Source organism: Aythya fuligula, chromosome 3 (genome assembly GCF_009819795.1).
Source record: "Aythya fuligula isolate bAytFul2 chromosome 3, bAytFul2.pri, whole genome shotgun sequence".
In the NCBI taxonomy this organism is placed as follows: Eukaryota; Metazoa; Chordata; class Aves; order Anseriformes; family Anatidae; genus Aythya; species Aythya fuligula.
This window is the reverse complement of record NC_045561.1, coordinates 118,808,063-118,825,057: the sequence shown is the minus strand read 5'-3', so window position 1 is coordinate 118,825,057 and position 16,995 is coordinate 118,808,063. Positions and strand designations below refer to the sequence as shown.

Genomic DNA, 16,995 nt, shown 5'->3' with positions numbered 1-16,995 from the left:
TTTTTGGTTAAAGTAAAAAAAAAAATAAAAAATGAAAAAATGTTTGCATCCCAGAAGAGGAGCAGCTTCTTCTCCCTGCTGTGGGTCACTCCGAGGAACACTCATTTTCTGGAGGCAAGACTCAGGATCCCTTGGGTAGACATAGGATATGCATAGCCTATCTTTGTTAGAACCCAAAGCCAGCAGGAGAGCTTCATTGTGCTGTAAAGGGCTCCTTGGGGCAACAAGGAAACCTCGTGGGTTGTTAGCCTGCATATGGAGTCAGTCACTGCCACGTCGTTCACAAGAGGGCAGCAGGGACACAGGCTTTGGGTTTGTACACCGGTAATGGGATGTGTTGCAACCAGCTGACCGAAAAGAAGCACGCAGCATTACCACCACTGCATCACCCTGCCTGGGTGCAGGCATTCTTGGTAAGGACACAGCTGACAGCAAAGCAAGCAGCACTCTCCTCCTCCTGAAAATTAGGAATGCAGAGAAGGAGCCTAAATAACAGCTTTTCTCAGAGCTAGTCTAACATTTCCCGCTGGGTTCAGAACCTAACCAGAGTGCAAACACAAAAACATCACTCAGACACCATTTGTGATTCAAAAACAGTCAAATAATCTGCCAACAGGTTCCCAGCTCCAAGAACACAAGCTGAAAATTAGCAAATGTGAAAGCAGTCGTGAGGGTCAAATGCCTCCCAGCAGAACGAACACATTTCCACACTGCTATTTTCTGTAATCATCTGCTGATGCTCCAAACTATTGTAATAATTTTTCTCTCCTTTTTTTTTTTTTTCTTTTTTTTCTTTCTTTTTAAATCTTGCTGTTAGCACACCTACTTGTCTTAATGGCTCTGCTGTCTCAAATCTCCTTGCAGGTGGGAGCAGTGACAAGTTATACCAATGCTACTCTTGTATTTAGAACCCCTGAGCCAACACAAAGATATGTGATTTTTTAACTCTGCAGTGAAGAAATCAAGTCCACAGAATCACAGAATGGTTTGAGTTGGAAAGGACCTCAAAGTCCCCCAGTTCCAACCCCCTGCCATGGGCAGGATGCCACCCACCAGATCAGGTTGCTCAGGGCCTCGTCCAACCTGGCCTTGAACACCTCCAGGGATGGGGCAGCCACAGCTTCTCTGGGCAACCTGTGAAGTTCCACCAGTGCAAGCAAGCAGCTGTGTGTTAGACCCCACCTGTAACTTCGACTGTCCTGCATCTTGTGCTCCTTCTGCAACTCCACCAGGCTGTGCTTATACCATCCCTATACACAAGACCTATGTTTAATAGATAAAAATAGGATCTATCTATCCTGCAGTCTGGTTAAAGTGAGTAATAAGATCTTCTGACCCTGTTGGTGCTGTTAGGCAGCCAGTTTGGCTATCAGCCACACCAGCCATCCTGCCCAAGTCAGTCAATGCTTCAGCAAAGCCACTATGTGAGCAAGGTACCTACAGATGAGTGCCTGCTCACCTGGCCTCCTTGTTTGCTTCGTGCTGTTGCGTTTCAACAGAATAACCTGCAACTTGACCTCTACAGAAGCCAAGCTTGGGGCTCCCAGGTCTCTGAAGGGAACTTGACAGCTCTGTAGAAACGCTGCAATTAAACTGCTTTGTAAACGAGACATGAAGTAGATAACTGCAATAGCGGGATAGGCTGTGCCATAAATACAGACGGATTCTGACTAAGCCAGGGAATGTCATGGTGATACAGCATCTCTATGACAAATAGATGGACTGTAGCCAGGTGAACAGAAGTTTTAAGAAAAGTATGACATGATCTCATATCTGTGGAAGCACCCATTTGACCTTGAATAGTAAATTATGACTGGAAGCTCTATATACATCTGGAAACCATCATAAAGAATGCAGCTCTTGCCAAAAGCATCCCAATAAACCCCATTTTGCATGGGCAACAAGTCTGAATTATTCCATCTGTGACCCAAGAAATGAAATAGAGTTGTGCAGTGTATACCATCACTGACACTTTGCTTGTCTGCCCTCTCACCACTCAGGCAGCAGTAAATCATTAGCCTTCTGCACCTCCAAGAAGCATCTCCTGAAGGAACCATTGCTGGTCAGGAAGTATTTGTCTCTCGGTAGTTTAAGCAACACCAGGGAATGTTCCTGGCCCTAAAACTCAATTATACATGGTTTTGTATTAGTGTAACCGTGCCTGATTTAAACACTCAGTCTCCCAAATCATTCCAGCATCCCGATGTGGTGTTAATATCAGCTAGAAAGCGTTTTCAATAAAGTTTCCATGTAACCACCTTTCTTGAGGGAATAAGAGATGATTAGCGTGGATGTGGTCAGACCATTCCAGTTGATCTTTGGACCATGGAACAGCTCCTGGCACTGTTTAGTTAACTAGTACAGATGTAGCTTACATGTCCATCATGTAAATGCCAAAGTCTGAAACCCAGCGGCTTTATTGATGCCATCTGGAAATAATTCAAGCAAAATGACATGCTGTAACAGAACAGTATCAGAGAAGCACCTCTGGGAAGCTTATTTTCAAACCTGGGAGGCATGAGAAAATGGATTCAAATCTGAGACAGATTATCCATGCACTTCCCAGGACCACTTCATTTCACTGCTTTCAAAGAAATGAGAGAGGTGTTTTGGGGCACTCTCTATAGCAGAACTAACAAAAAAAATCACCACTCTTTACCAACCTTGCCTTATGGTAGAGGTTTTGCTTTGCTGAATAAGATTAGAACAAAAGAATTTCTGAAAGTGACTCAATTTGAAGAAATACCTTTCTTGTTCATGGGTATCAGTGTGCTATGACACGCTGCAAGCAAGCAGCATAAATGTGCCAGTGGGCAGTTACTGCACCTCACCTGAACACGATGAGCTTGCCATCAATCAGACAAATCTCAGGCAGCTCTCACAGCTTGGCTGGCTAAACCAGCTTCTCTATGGCTGACAGAGAAATGGTAACCTCCAGAGGGCAAGCAGGCATCTCATCCTAGGGTAGCCTTCAGAACAAATTAGGAAAAAACAACTCCCATTTAGCTTCCCTTTGCAGACAATGGACACAGCATGTATAGCTTACAATCTGCTGTTTGACCTTGATAGCTCTAAAGCGAGGCCACAGCTTGATATTCGACAGTGGTGTCCCTTAAACGAAATTTGATTTGATTAGCTTGATATCCCTACATGCAGAAATGGCTTGCACTGACTTGACAGAAAGGGTGGCAGGTTGGTGGGAACAAGTGATGGCCCACAAATGCCTCAGCCAGTACTGAAACAGGAAAAAAAAAAAAAACATTTCTTAATTACACCATCAGTATGAAAATGCTCTGCCCTCAGTAACTTACGGATGAGCTGGAGCCCTCATCACTTCCTACATCAAAGGCTCTTTCCTAGTGTGCTGTACTTCAAATATATTAATTGCTAGTTAACTTAAATTTAACAAAAAATTCTTCAAGCAATGTTTCCAAGAATATAGTCATAACCAGAGTCTAAACATTAAAGTTTAGGCCTAAAATTATCTAGGCTTGTGTTTACAGTAGATTTAAGGTTTAATTATATTATTTTATATATCAAATTAGAAACAAATCCTTGGAACAAGCAAATTACGACAAAAGTGTATAAAGAGAAAAAAGATCAGTACTGCAACATGTATGCCAAAAATTATATTAAATGGAACTATTTTGGAAAAAACAGCTATACCCATAAGGACAACAGTTAAAGTGGTTTAAAAAACAGGCTACGTGTACAAATGTATTTATTTTGTGCAGACTAAACCAACTCACAATTGATTTGTTGAAACTAATACTCTCAACAAGCTGATAAGATTAAAAAATTCAAGGGAAAGGTTATCCTTGCTGTTTTTCTGATGGGTAGAAATGGTCACAAAAAGGAAACAAACTAAAACTGTGTGAAATCCTTTAATTGCCTAATACGTAGATGCACTATTTTGAATTATTCAGACTTTCTTAAAATTGCTTAGATTACATACTGCGTATTTCCAATCCCCCTCCCTCCAAACCCCATACAAGTTACATCCAAAGAAGACAGTGGACTTTAGAGGAAAGCACTGTATCAACAAGCAATATAAAAATCCTGTTTCATTGACTCTTACTTGTTGTGGGAAACACGTCCGTACGGAATGCTCTGTGTATCCAAAAGAAGGCCCTTCAAACACAGCTGTTGGAAGTTTTAGAACTTCTTTCAAAAACTGATCAAACTTTGTAAATATCATTAGTCCATTTGAATCTGATATTTGAGAGAAAATATCTGTAAGAAAATATAATAAAACCCTAGAGTAAATACATGCTTGCTGCAGAAAAGAAAAAAATAATTTCAACTCATTTATACCCCAAGACATTTCTATTTATTTTTTTGTTGTTGTTAAAAAAATCTGAAGACTATTTCTTATTTTACTTGCTGTCAAGGTAAAATTTACGAATGAACATGTTTGAACATGCCATGATGATATAAATCTTCCTGTTTCCTCCATCCCATCTCAACCAGAGAAAAGACTCTCGTAGTTCACTAACTGTAACTGCAAGAAAGCAGAGACCAGGATGCCTTGTAAGACTGTAGTTACAGGACACTGTGTCTTCATGCTTATGCCTTCAAAATAAAACTAAGTAGAATCCTTTCAGAAACCTCCTAAAATTGAAAAAAAGAAAAAAAAAAAAAGTTGTAGGATCACAAAGTCAAAGCTGTTAAAACTCCTGGTACCTCTAGTGCACTTCAGCAGTGTGTTGGATTTAAGTCGCCCAGCGCTGGAAAAGAGCATCAGGAGCAGGCAGAGTGGCCGAACTGGGGTGTGATGACTGCTGCTGCCCAGGCTAAAACCTACAAGTCATGGGCTGGGTGAATGGGGAAGATGAAATCTGATCTCATTTTGTTTCTGTGCGCACTGAAGAACTGAAATAAGAACTTCTATTTAACACCAAAAAAAGATTTGTTTTTTAATGAGCAAAAGGATGCTTTTTAGATTAGCTACGTGGGCCTAAATGCATTTCTGAATCCAAAAAGAGGATCAGGCAAGATGTTCTGCAGCCTTGTGTGTGCATGGAAAGAGAAAGGGAGGGAGGGTCACAGCAGCTGGCAGGGAGGGGGGCAGTTCTGCAGGCATTTCCAGCCCCACGCCACGCTCCGAGCTGCAGGCACACCATGGAAAGACGTGTCCTCAGCATGCTGCTCTGGCATCCCTCTACCCCCTTACTTCACAAGGCTCAAGCCCTCCAACCATTTCCCACTACTAACCCAAGGCTCCCAACTCTTACATCTCAGGAAAAGTAAAAATATAGGAAGAGATGGATAGATAGCAATGGAGGAAAATGATGTCATTTAAGGTATTAGGGCTGCTGCATACAGAGATAAGCCAGAACTGTCCTGGCATCAAAAATCTCTTTGGAAAACACAAATCTCTTGAACAGTAAAGCTTGGCTTCTGATCTAACTGCAGTCGGGTTAGTCTATAAAGGAAGATTTCTCTAAGAAAAGCAGCAATATCAGTAAGACCTAAAATTTTCCAAGACGTGACAGATACCAGAATTCTTCACCACACAGCCCCTGAATCATCTACGAGGTTATTTAAGACACCATAAGAAATTAATCATCAAAAAGGATGTGTTGACAGAAAATAAGCTTAATTTAAGTGATCAAAGCCAGGTCTGTAAAAAAGACTATTTCAGAGAGGCATTTTTCCAGTAAACTGGAGAAATGACTTCAGACTCCTGAATGAATGAGCCCTTGAAGAAGTCTACAGGTGATGCAACTACCTGGAGTTTTTATCACAGGCTAAATGGACAAGCTTGAAGTGAAGGTCTGAAGTCCTTGCTGAATAATCTTACGAAGCATACTAGCAATAGGACAAAAAAAGGAGGGGGAGAAGAGGAATTTGAGGACAAGGGGAAGGCAGATTATTAAAGAATACTATATTTTTAAAGAATTAAGCCAAGCAGAAAAGTTAAGTTTCACCTGAAAATTGAATGATGAAAAAAAAAACTCAGGGTGAATAATGTACACAAAAGGAAACTATGGAAATAACTGAAATTAATTAACTAATTAGAGCAAACCCTTCAGAATCCTAAGCCATTCAAGATCAGACTCACTCCAGACTGGCACATTCCCAAAAACTGAAGGTCTAATAATAGATCCGCTAAGGTGGGACTGGCAGAACACGACCGCAACGTGACGGTACTTGTATTTAAAAAGTACAAAAATCATCTGGGTAAATACAGTCTATTAATCTAATTTCAACAGCATGCAAGATTTAAGTGATTTTAAGGAGAAAGTAATTAAAGCTATGGAAAGAAGTGAAATATGAGATAAAATAGAACAGGCTACATCAAGGGTAAATTAAAAGAAACCCACTAACCTATATCTTGCTGTCACGAAAACGTGGTTTTATAGTCAAAGTGAAGTCTACAAGGGGAAACCTCCACATGGGAAATTACTGGGTGAAATTGGAAAAGATAAAGATTAGTTGGATATAATTAAATAGTCATCTCCCCTTTTGAAGGGCAGTAAATTACCTTAAAAGAGAAAGCCCCAAGCTAAACAGGGGCTAACAGTGGAATTTTTCAAGATCCCACCTTAATGTTACAACAGGTATGTTAATAAAGTTTCCCAATGACAAGGAATTAAGCTTTAATTCTCATATAAAGTTTCAATTCAAAGCTACTATGAACTTTTTTTAACTAGAGAGAATATAAAAAAGTTAGAACTGTACCAAAAGGCTGCTCAGTTCCAAAAAGACCAACATAAAAGTGCTCGTTCCACTCAAGATTTCCTTTTTCAAATATTTGTAGAACTTTACGAACATTACGAACAGAGCTCGTATCGTCTGATAAACCTGCCCAGTATTTCCCTCGAGAGTCTCTTCAGTTGCTCATAATTTTGCCAAAACTGACTGTTGCTTTCTCTGCTAGGCGTTTCCCTGATGCATTACACAGTTATAGCTGAAAACCCCACCATTTCTCTGAACAAGTTAAAAATAAAGAAAAACAAAAGCAACAATCAGCACCCTCATTTTCTAGGGTCTTGCCTCTGAGTCTACCCTGTCTCTCAATTCCTACAACGTTGTCAAATTTTATTGTACAACTTTAAGAAATAGTTGTTAAATACTACGTTTAATAGCAGTAAAAGCTACAAAAATCAATTTAAAAGAATCAATTTGTGCTTTTTAAATCGTTGCCGTTTTTCCTCGTCTTAATTCAACACACAAACCAAGGTCAGAAGGACAATGCAAGGAAGTACAGGCCAGTCAGCCCCACCTTGGCTCCTGGGAAAATCATGGAGCAAACCCTCTGATTTGGCCTTCTATGAGAAAGCAATGCTTTCACCAACCTGAGCAAGGCTTTTTGCTTTGGTTTCCCTCAGAACTCAGCTCTGCCAGGGGGATGTCGCAGCCTGGGTGGGTGAAGCTCCAAAGGGGATGTGGCTGCTTGGATGTTCAGGCTCAGAAGGTTGGGGAAAAGGGATCATACCCTGTGTGGAAACCAGTGACAAGTGGCCTAATGCTGGATCTGCCCTGTTTAATGTGGCTATTGGTGATCTGGGAGAGGTGTCAGTGTGCACTCTTGTCAGGTTTACAGACACAAAACTGGGGAGGACCAGTTAATTAGGAAGAAATCCTTCCCTCTGAGGGCAGTGAGGCCTGGTGCAGGCTGCCCCAGGAGCTGGGGGTGCCCCATCCCTGGGGGTGCCCAAGGCCAGGCTGGATGGGGCTGGGGGCAGCCTGGGCTGGGGGCAGGGGTTGTGCCCATGGCCAGGGTGGCACTGGGGGGCTCTGAGGGCCCTGCCAGCCCAAACTGGTGCATGGCTCTATGATACCTGCAGAGCGAGGGCTGCCATCCAGCAGGACCCAGACAGGCTGGAGGAATGGGCCAGCAGGAATTGTATGAAATCCAAAGGCCAAATGTGAAGTCCTGCTCTCAAGCACAAAGAGAGCCTGGCAGCAATACAGCAGCTGTGCTGGAAAGTCCTTGGGGGCTCTGGGTCCCAAAACGAAGATAAGCCAGCAGCACACCAGGGCAGCAAAGAAGGCCAACAGCGTGCTGAGCGGCACGAGCAGGAACCCACCCAGTAGATCAAAGAAGCAATTATCCTCCTCCACTCTGCATTTGTTAGACCCCCTCCCCTAGGTACTGTGCCCAGTCTGGGGACCACCAGAATCACCGAGTATTTGAGAACCACAGAATATGGAAGACGTTCTGAAGTGAGCCCTGAGGACACAGTTTACAAGGTACAATCTACAAGGATTGTCAGCAGGCTGGAGTGCTAATCCCATGACAGGCTGAGGAAATGGCACTTGTTCAGCCTGGAAAAGGTTAAGACAATGGGAAGACCTAATAACAGCACCCCAGCACCTACAAAGAGGTTATGAAGGACACAGAAAAAGATGCTTTTGGAGGAAGATTTAGTGATGAGGGTTGGTATTGGAGAGGCCCTACATCCAGTGGAGACACCAGAGGACCCAAGGACAGCCACCAGATAGACTGAGCATCTATGGGCATTCACTGGAGGCATCTCTAAGGTGCAGGCATGTCTGTATACATGTGTATTTTTGCCACTAACAGGCTTTCATCCTGGTCACCTATAGATTGAACAGATTTGGCAACTCCAACATTTGGTATAAACAAATGAGATATAAGAAGGCCTGTATAAAGCCATACACTGGGCTCATGCTGTTTGAGAAGATGGGATATCACAAGAAACCACATATTATTACCACTGCTGCTACTTTGGTCCACTGATTAGGATCAAAACAAACTTCTCTGAAAAACAAAATGCCCCCTCCCCCAAATCAAAAGTCCACCAAAAGGTTAATTCACCTACAGCAGATTGATTTTGGGGGCTGCCAGTATGTGAAACCTAGTATTTTGTATAGAGTGTTGTATGAATCTTTAGGGTGAACTTCAGCAAGCACTAACGGCTTATCAGCCAGATGGTGGGAGGAAAGAAGGAGCTACTGAGGCAATGCAGCCAAGGAGCACCATACGGGTGGAAATAATGATTACAAAAGTTGGACAGCCCTAAAGATGAGCAGGGTGGAGTTTTAAATTACTCAAAGTCAAGTTTTGTTCGCAATTCCCCTGCAGAAAGGACATGGAAGGAAACGCTATTTACTTCACTGTGCTTGAATGCTAAAATGGAGCCACCCAAATCCACAAACTTCAACATTTTAATACAGTATTGCTTTGGTTTAAAAAAAAAATCTATGCTAAAAAAATAAACTCCATAGCAATAGGCTGTTTATTACTCCTTCCTTGCACACCATGTAAAGCAACTCCTTCCCGAGGAGCATCATGTCACAGGAAATAATCTTTCCCAGTGAGAGCAAAGCAGTATCATGGAACAACTCCATTTTATATGTACTGTCAGACACTGTATGGTCTGCAAACACACACCATTTGTCCACATTTTCAGAATTTAGAAAGAAAGCCTGTACATATGCAAGTACAGAAACCAAATTACTATCACTCATATAAATTATGAGATGAGAAAAAAAAAATATTTACAACTTCCTGGTTTCCAGAAAGCCTCATGATCCAGCTGAGCCTGAGCTGACAGCCTGCTTAGGAAAGGGAGTGGAGGCGGTGGTGTCGGGGGAAGGAGTAAACTGGAAACAGAAGTCGTCCAGTGATGAAATGGGTCAGTAATCAGAGAGACAGGTGGGAAAGACAGGAAAGGGAAAAAACAAGACAGCATATTCATAACGAACAGAAGAAATAAAGAATGTAAGAACAGCTGAGGCAGATCAGATCAAAAGTCTGTTTGTCCCAACAGCAGATGGCTAAGGCAAGCACATTCCCCGGAATATCCTTCCACTCACTCTTAGTAGTTTTGCATTCAGCAACCCTTGATGTATTTGCTGTCAGTGAAATTGGTTCAAGGAGTGACCAGGTGATGTGAGTCTGATACGGACAACATCCTTTGGCAAAGTTTAAAGATACTTATTTTTTGTTGTTTTAACCTGTCACTGCTAATTTCACTTAATGCCTTTCAGTTCTTGTACTGAGGGGGAAAGGAGCAGCTGTTTTCTATTCACCACTAACATGTTGCCATGATTTTATAGAACATTATCCTTTCACCACCATTTTTCTTTCCAGGTTGAAGAATCCTGCTCTACAGCCAGTTGTTCCTGATACAGAAGGCTTCCCCTACCTTTGGTGACCTTGCTGTTCTTCTCAGAAAAGATAAAGCAGATCTGGAAAAGGTACAGTGACAGGTACAAGAGCAGGACTCATTTAAAGTATAAACACACTACTAATCAATACTAACCTTCCTATTTTGTTCTTTATGCCCTTTCTCCCTGTTCATAACATTTTATTTTTTAACCACTACTAAACAGTGTCAACCTTTTCTTAGAAGTGTAACTCCAGGATCTGCCAGCTGAGCGATAACTCCCTTAGCTCACCTTTCTGTGCATGACGTTAGGATTGCACTTCACTCCTCCAGCACGTGCCACTTTACATAATTCACATAAATTAACACTGAAATTCAGCTCCCATTTTATTTCAGTTACTCAGCTTTGTCAGATGATATTACAACTCTTCACAGACTATCTTAGCTTTACTACACTCATTCGCTTTGTACCAAACTGTGACCTTTCATTGTGTTTTTCCAGATTTATGACATGTTTCAAACAGTTCAAGTCCAGCACTATCCACCAATTTCAATATACAAAAGGATCCTCATTGCTCTTTTTTAGGTTCCTTTTAGCTCATCTGTTACACATGCAAAGACCTCATCTTTCATCCCTTTAAAACTTTAATGTCTTGGAGTGTTTGATAAGTGACATTCCTGAATACCTTTCAAAAACTCAAGAAGCCTGTATCAGCCAGAACTCCTTTGCCCATCTTTTCTTTTTTTTTCCTCTTACTTTAAAAAACTCCTACAATTTCATAAGACAGTCCTCCCCAAAAGCCATTCCTTCCCCATCCCCATGAGAATTTATTTATCCATGAGTCAACTAATTCTATTATTTGTTACCGACTGCTTGCCCAGAAGCGTGGCAGGTATGCAGACCTACAGTTCCCCATGTAACTCTTTCCAAATATGACATTACTTTTATTTTTCCTCATCTCTTGGTCTTTAGAAATTTTCCAGAAAGACAGGTGAAAAGCTGTTAATAGTTCAGCTGTTTTATTACTCTTCTTGACTTCTAGTGATACTCAACAACTTTTGCTGCTAACAGTAAGACACTTCTTTTCTTCTTCTCTGCCCTCAGAAGATTTACAAGTGCCTACTATCCTGTATCACACTTTTAATTTTCCCCCATCTTCCACAAAAAAATGTCCTATTGTCTTTTCTGAAAAGCCAACAATTTGATTCTAGGAAACAGCTTGGCTTAGAGAAAGCTATTGCCTCCTGCACAGGTTTCCTCTGCTCCTATATCTCAACCTCTTATTAGTTGAAATCTCCATTTCTTGGATCACTTCGTCAGTCATGCATTCATAGAATCATTAAGGTTGGATAAGCCCTCCACGCTTATCGGGTCCAACCATCCCCTACCACTAATGTCACCCACTGAACCACGTCCCTAAGCACCAAGCATTGATACTCCACCTCTGTGTCTAACCTTGCTATGGCACTGTGAACTTTTCAGACATTAACAGCGAGGAGCTTCCAGTCCTTGGGTTTCTCTTCAACTAAGCAGAGACAACAACAGGGCATGAGGGGGCCTGGGACTGTCCAGAAGTGGCACAGGAATGGCCACAGCCAAAGGTGCACATGAAGGAACTGCCATGACTTTATAAAGCAGTGGCAAGTCAGCATTATGGTTACAGGCACAAATAAAGAAATTTACTTTTGATTCGTAAAACATTATACCTGACAGAACAACGAAACAGATTGCAAAGAGGTGTGGTCAACGGGTAGTGTTCTGTCATAAAACAGACAACACCAAGTGGTGAAGTCAATGTGAGTGACATACTGAAAACACTAAGGAGAAGAACTGAGCTTTAACACTGAATTCAAAAAAGACAGAAGTGCTGGTTTCCAAATTACATGTCCAAAATTCAGGAGCCATGTGCTCTTTTGAAAACAATGCTCCACATTCAGATAAAAGTGCACTAGGAAAATAGGGAGAGCAGATACTGGAGGACAGATCCCAGGAGTACAACGCAAATTAAAGGTCAGCTGATAAGATATGAGCAGAATATAACAAAGCTACAGGAAATAGCAGTATTCAGTGAAAGCATTCAAAAGCCTTTCCTCCGATTGGTATGTATTTCAGTTAAGAATTTTTACAAAGAAAGTTACTGTAGCAAAGGAAACAGGATTCAACATAATTAGCAAAAAGAAAGAGAGTTTCAAATAGTATGAAAAAAAGCAGGAAAGCGGGCGGGGGGGAGGGACAGAATGGGACATCAAAATGTTAAGTTTTCAGGCTACACACATCTGTGAAATAAAGCTATTAAATGAGATTTCCTTCAGGTGAAAGCATCTCACCTAGCCACCTTTTCAATCAGTAACTTGCAGCTTAGCATAACCTCCAGAATGGTAGCTGAGCTTTGTTTGAAAACATCAAAAGTTTATTGATTCTTGTAACATTTAATTCCACTGGTTAATTGACTTTTCCATTAACAGATCACTTATTACCATTTGCTTGATGTTTCAGTATTGTCCTGCTTACACGTAAAAACAATGCTCCTTTAATGGCCCAAGCTTATGCTGCACTGTTTATCTACTGTAACCTCCTCAAACCTTAACCTAATTGGATCCAAAAATGTAACTTTTTACTCAAGAAGTAGTCTCTATGTTTTTCCCAGTGTTTGATCTTGCATACTTAATATATTTTACATTTGTTAAAAATGCTTAAAGAAGCCTTAAATATCCTCTGTAACATACGCCCGTCCTCTCCTCTTTATTTAACTTTAGCCACCTACAGCTTTGCTTTTAGATAGTTTTGTATTTACTACCAGATGCAAAAATAGCTCCTTCTGATACTGAAACTCTTGCAACCCTACTATTAACATGTTGATGTGATACCTTCACACTATTTATTTTTCAGATTTTGTCAAGTAGTTTAATTTATTACACTAGTATTTTGTATAATTTAAAAAAAACAAGGAAGTTTAATGCTGTAAAAAAAAGTCTAAAGAATTACTTAGAGTGAATAACAACGATGGAGATCAGAAGGAATGATTTATTATAAAATAACTTTCATAAAGGAAATTTAGAGTGAGATGAAAAATGACAAACATTTGAACAGTAAAATCTGGCACTGACAGTAAGACTAACTTCCCAGCTTTTCAGGATGGAAAAGGGAAAAAAAAAATCCATCAAACAACAGTATGCCTTGCCACTGAGAAGGACACAAGATGAGAATTACAAGACAAACCCAATGTTTCTGGGTAGCATTGATTCTCTGTAGATAGAGCAGAGGGCTCACAGAAACAAGGTAAAAGAAGTAAAGACTGATGAAAAGAGAATAAAAAGGAGTTCAAAAACAAGAACAAAGAAGCTGGAATTAACATAACGAGACAATGCTGAGAGTGTCTCAGCTGAAGCAGAGGATGTACAGAACCCTCCTCCCCCCGCAACATGACCTCAAAACAGAGGAAATGGCACCAAGTTTTGACATTACTATCATAAAAATCAGGCCTGAATTTTTACATGTAAAGAAGTGTCAAAGCACTTTAAAATAAGTAAGTGCACTTGTAAGGCCTACTCAGTAACAAACTCAATATATTGCATGGCCAGCAGATGGCATGTGCTACACAAAAAACAGCCATTTTCACTTCAGGATAAAGAATGCTGAATATACAAAAAAAGTTAGCTTTCATCACATGTGACCCATAACAGAAAAAAACATTTCATAAAACAGTTTGATTTTGCTTTCAAATACTTACATCTTAGTTTGTCCAGGATTTTGCCACCACACATTGTTGCTAACATGGATTTCACTGAAAATACCGTCAACTTCCCATGGCCCTCGCTGTGAAAAAAAAAATTACATGGTAAGTAATTACTACATAGAGTGAGAAGTAACAAAAATACTAAAAGACCTAGGAAGGAAATGCATAACCATTAATTACTACGGTCTATCAATACTACTTAACATTAAAACAGTATTACTAACATAAGCATTTTTAATAAAGCAGAATTCTTAATAGGTGTCTTATCAGAAATTAAGTTTTCTTGCAGAATTACGAAAAGTGCACAGATAAAGAGACTAGAATTTGTCTTGTTCATCCCATGTCTCCTGAAAAAAAAAGTGTTAATCTCTTCCATTAAAACACATTTGTTCATTGTAATACATCTCTGTTCCTCTGCTATGCTTTGTTGGTTGCTTTAAATGTTTACTTCTCAATTTAAACTTTGATGTTGAAATAAACATTTTATACTAAAAATGGTACGGTAACTGACAGCACACTAGAAGGGTATGATATCCTCAATATACCACATGGAACAGGAATAACGTGAACAATGTTTTATTCTAATCTCAGCTAACAAAGCTGCTGTGCTATCAGAACAGGTGGCATATTTGGGGCATCATTTTATAACATCAGCAATTGTCTCTACGGAAGGCACGAAAAAGCCCATTCAGCACCGCACAGCATGCAGAAACAGCCACGCCTGTTATTCCTGCTACCGAAGAGCAAGAGGAGGATGAAGGTAGGAGGGAAGCAAGTCACAGCCCCGAGGCTGGCCGGGGTAAGGCTCACACAGCTAACACCCGCTGCAGCCCCTGCCAGCTCACTGCTGGCCAGAGGAACACGTCCAGCCTCCCTGCATTTCTGTAAACCCCTTCACAGCAATACAGGCAGGGTAGAGCACCTCCAGTAAATGATATTAGATGGCCACAGTGTGGCGATCTTGGTGTAAATCCACTGTCACTGTGAAGCTGGCAGAAAGCAAGCTTAGTGGCTCAGAGGGGCAAAGGAAGGTGCATGGAGGGGGTAACGGCTGCTTGAATTCTGAGCAACGTGTTCCCAAGCAGAAATCCAAGTCTTTATCCCCAACTATAAACAGCAACAGAGAACGGAGTGAAAAACTACTAAGAAAGCTAAAACTTCATGTAAAGGGAGAAAAAGAATATTTAAAAAGTTCAATTAACTGCAATTAAATGTACAGGACTGATCATCTGTACTGCTATGGTAAATACAACAAAGGGGAAAATACATCATTAGATTTAGAGGAGATCTAAGAAAACCCTCTAGAATACTTCTTGGTGTAAATGAGATGCTTCTTTAACACTCACACATGGAAGACTAGCACTTGGAAAGTGTGAGGAGTGAAATCACTGGAAGTAAATATTGCCTCATGGCACTGAAGTGGTGACGCGGCCTACTGCCACCGACAGACACGCAACCAGATGGAGACGCCATGAAGTAAACAAGTGACTTCTCTTCCCCCTTCACCCTAAGTTAATATGCAAACGGTGCCGTTGCACGCTCCATGGTGAGGTTAAAGGCTCTCGACCTTTCTGAGGCTGAGAAGCATCAGAAATGCAGTATGCTATTTCTCTAACGTGGACTCAGAACGTGCTTTAAACACTGCCTCTGCGGAAGAGAGGCAATCTCTCCAGAACTATACTTGCAGGAAGATCTATGAAGATCCCGGTACCTTTTAACTTCTGTTTAAAGAAACTAAACAAAGAGAGAAAAAATACATTCTTTTGTTATTTTGAGCTATATAAAGGTTATAAAGTTAGTGACAAGGTAAAGGACTCAGCTATCCCACTTCATTTCTGTCTTTTCTCTTAGGTAGTTTCCTCAAAGGAGTAAGTCAGCTCTATGCCAAATAAAAGAAAACAAGACTTTACTACACCTATATCAGAAGTCTGAAAAGATCCATTATTTCATTATTTTGAAGCCTTGACCATCAGTCTTGTCCAAGCAAATCTTGGTACCTAACTCAAATTTCTTTCATGTCTCAACTCCTCCCTCCCTTTTCTTTTTAATAGACACTCCTCCTCTCACAACAGAGTTCAGCTTTGAATTAATTTTCAGGAAAAAAAAGTGAGTAAAGGCATCAATATGTCCTCACAGGACAAAATTTTATCCTTGAAAAATATCACACGGTGCCTTCAGTGAGATATTTCAGGTATTAGGCCTGCTTCTGCTGACATTCTGTTTATTAATTGAGAACAAAAAATTCCTCCCCCTGCAACGTGGTAGAGGGACGTAGTTAACTCATTGCCAATGCCTAAATGGATTTTTGGAACAATGCTACTCGACCTGCTACAAAATAAAGAGAAAAACAGAAGTTGGAGTGACTAAGCTTGCTGTTAAACTGAATGCGATTTCTAGGACTGGTGACACGAGACCCTGAAGCCACCAAATGGAGTCAGGGAATGAGCCACTACTCTGGGGTCGGGGACTTTGGAAAGCTGCAGAACGCTATTAAGAAAAACAAGACTGGAATAAGCTACCAGCACCATCAAACACCCGTATGTAAAGCTCTGTGTGAGACAGCAGCAAAGAACATCATAGCAAAGTTATTCCTCTGCCCAACTCACCATCGTAGGCAGTATGAACCAGCAGCTCTGCGCCATGATCAGTGTTGTTCTGTGGGTCAGTGAATAGTTCATTATACAGATTTTTCATACTTACCTAACATCAGCTCTAACTTAAATAGCTCCATGGGAAAGACACACATCATATCTCTGATTCACATCCCTGTTTGGTGGAGTGCTAATACTACCCTGTGATGTTACCACCAGTACTGTGTTATAAGAAACTACTGGGCTACGTGGATTCAAACTTCCACGCAGCTACCCCAATGATGCAATTCCAGTGCAGATGTGTACATTTTTATAAAATACGTGTCTGCCATGATGGCTGTTGCAGAGGGGCCTCAGCCTGCCTCTCCTCTTATTCTTGGCTCTGCCATGGCACAATGCAGTGCAGCATCACAGCTTCTCTCAGCCCCACATGCCAGACAGAGGAAGCTCAACAGAAGCTGTTGTAGTGTGCTGGGAACAAGGGCGCTCCTTGGGCTGCAGACAAGGTCAAACTTGCAAGGTTAGGGGCAGGGGCAAGACAAAGCTCTCACTAAAGCCTCAATCTTTTGAGTGTGTCCACCAAAA

General features: G+C 41.0%; 1 protein-coding gene across 11 annotated transcripts in view; it reads right to left on the bottom strand.

The window, feature by feature from the left end:
- DTNB (dystrobrevin beta) overlaps window positions 1–16,995 on the bottom strand; it is a 192,809-nt gene that overhangs the window by 154,362 nt on the left and 21,452 nt on the right. For 9 of the 11 annotated variants that reach the window (XM_032184144.1, XM_032184147.1, XM_032184148.1 and 6 more), the window contains 2 exons: window positions 13,814–13,899; window positions 4,079–4,233 (listed from right to left, as the gene is read on the bottom strand). In XM_032184144.1, coding sequence (XP_032040035.1) covers window positions 4,079–4,233; window positions 13,814–13,899 — 241 coding nt within the window. The remainder of the gene's footprint in view (window positions 1–4,078; window positions 4,234–13,813; window positions 13,900–16,995) is intronic. The other 2 variants (XM_032184150.1, XM_032184153.1) reach the window with 1 other exon arrangement.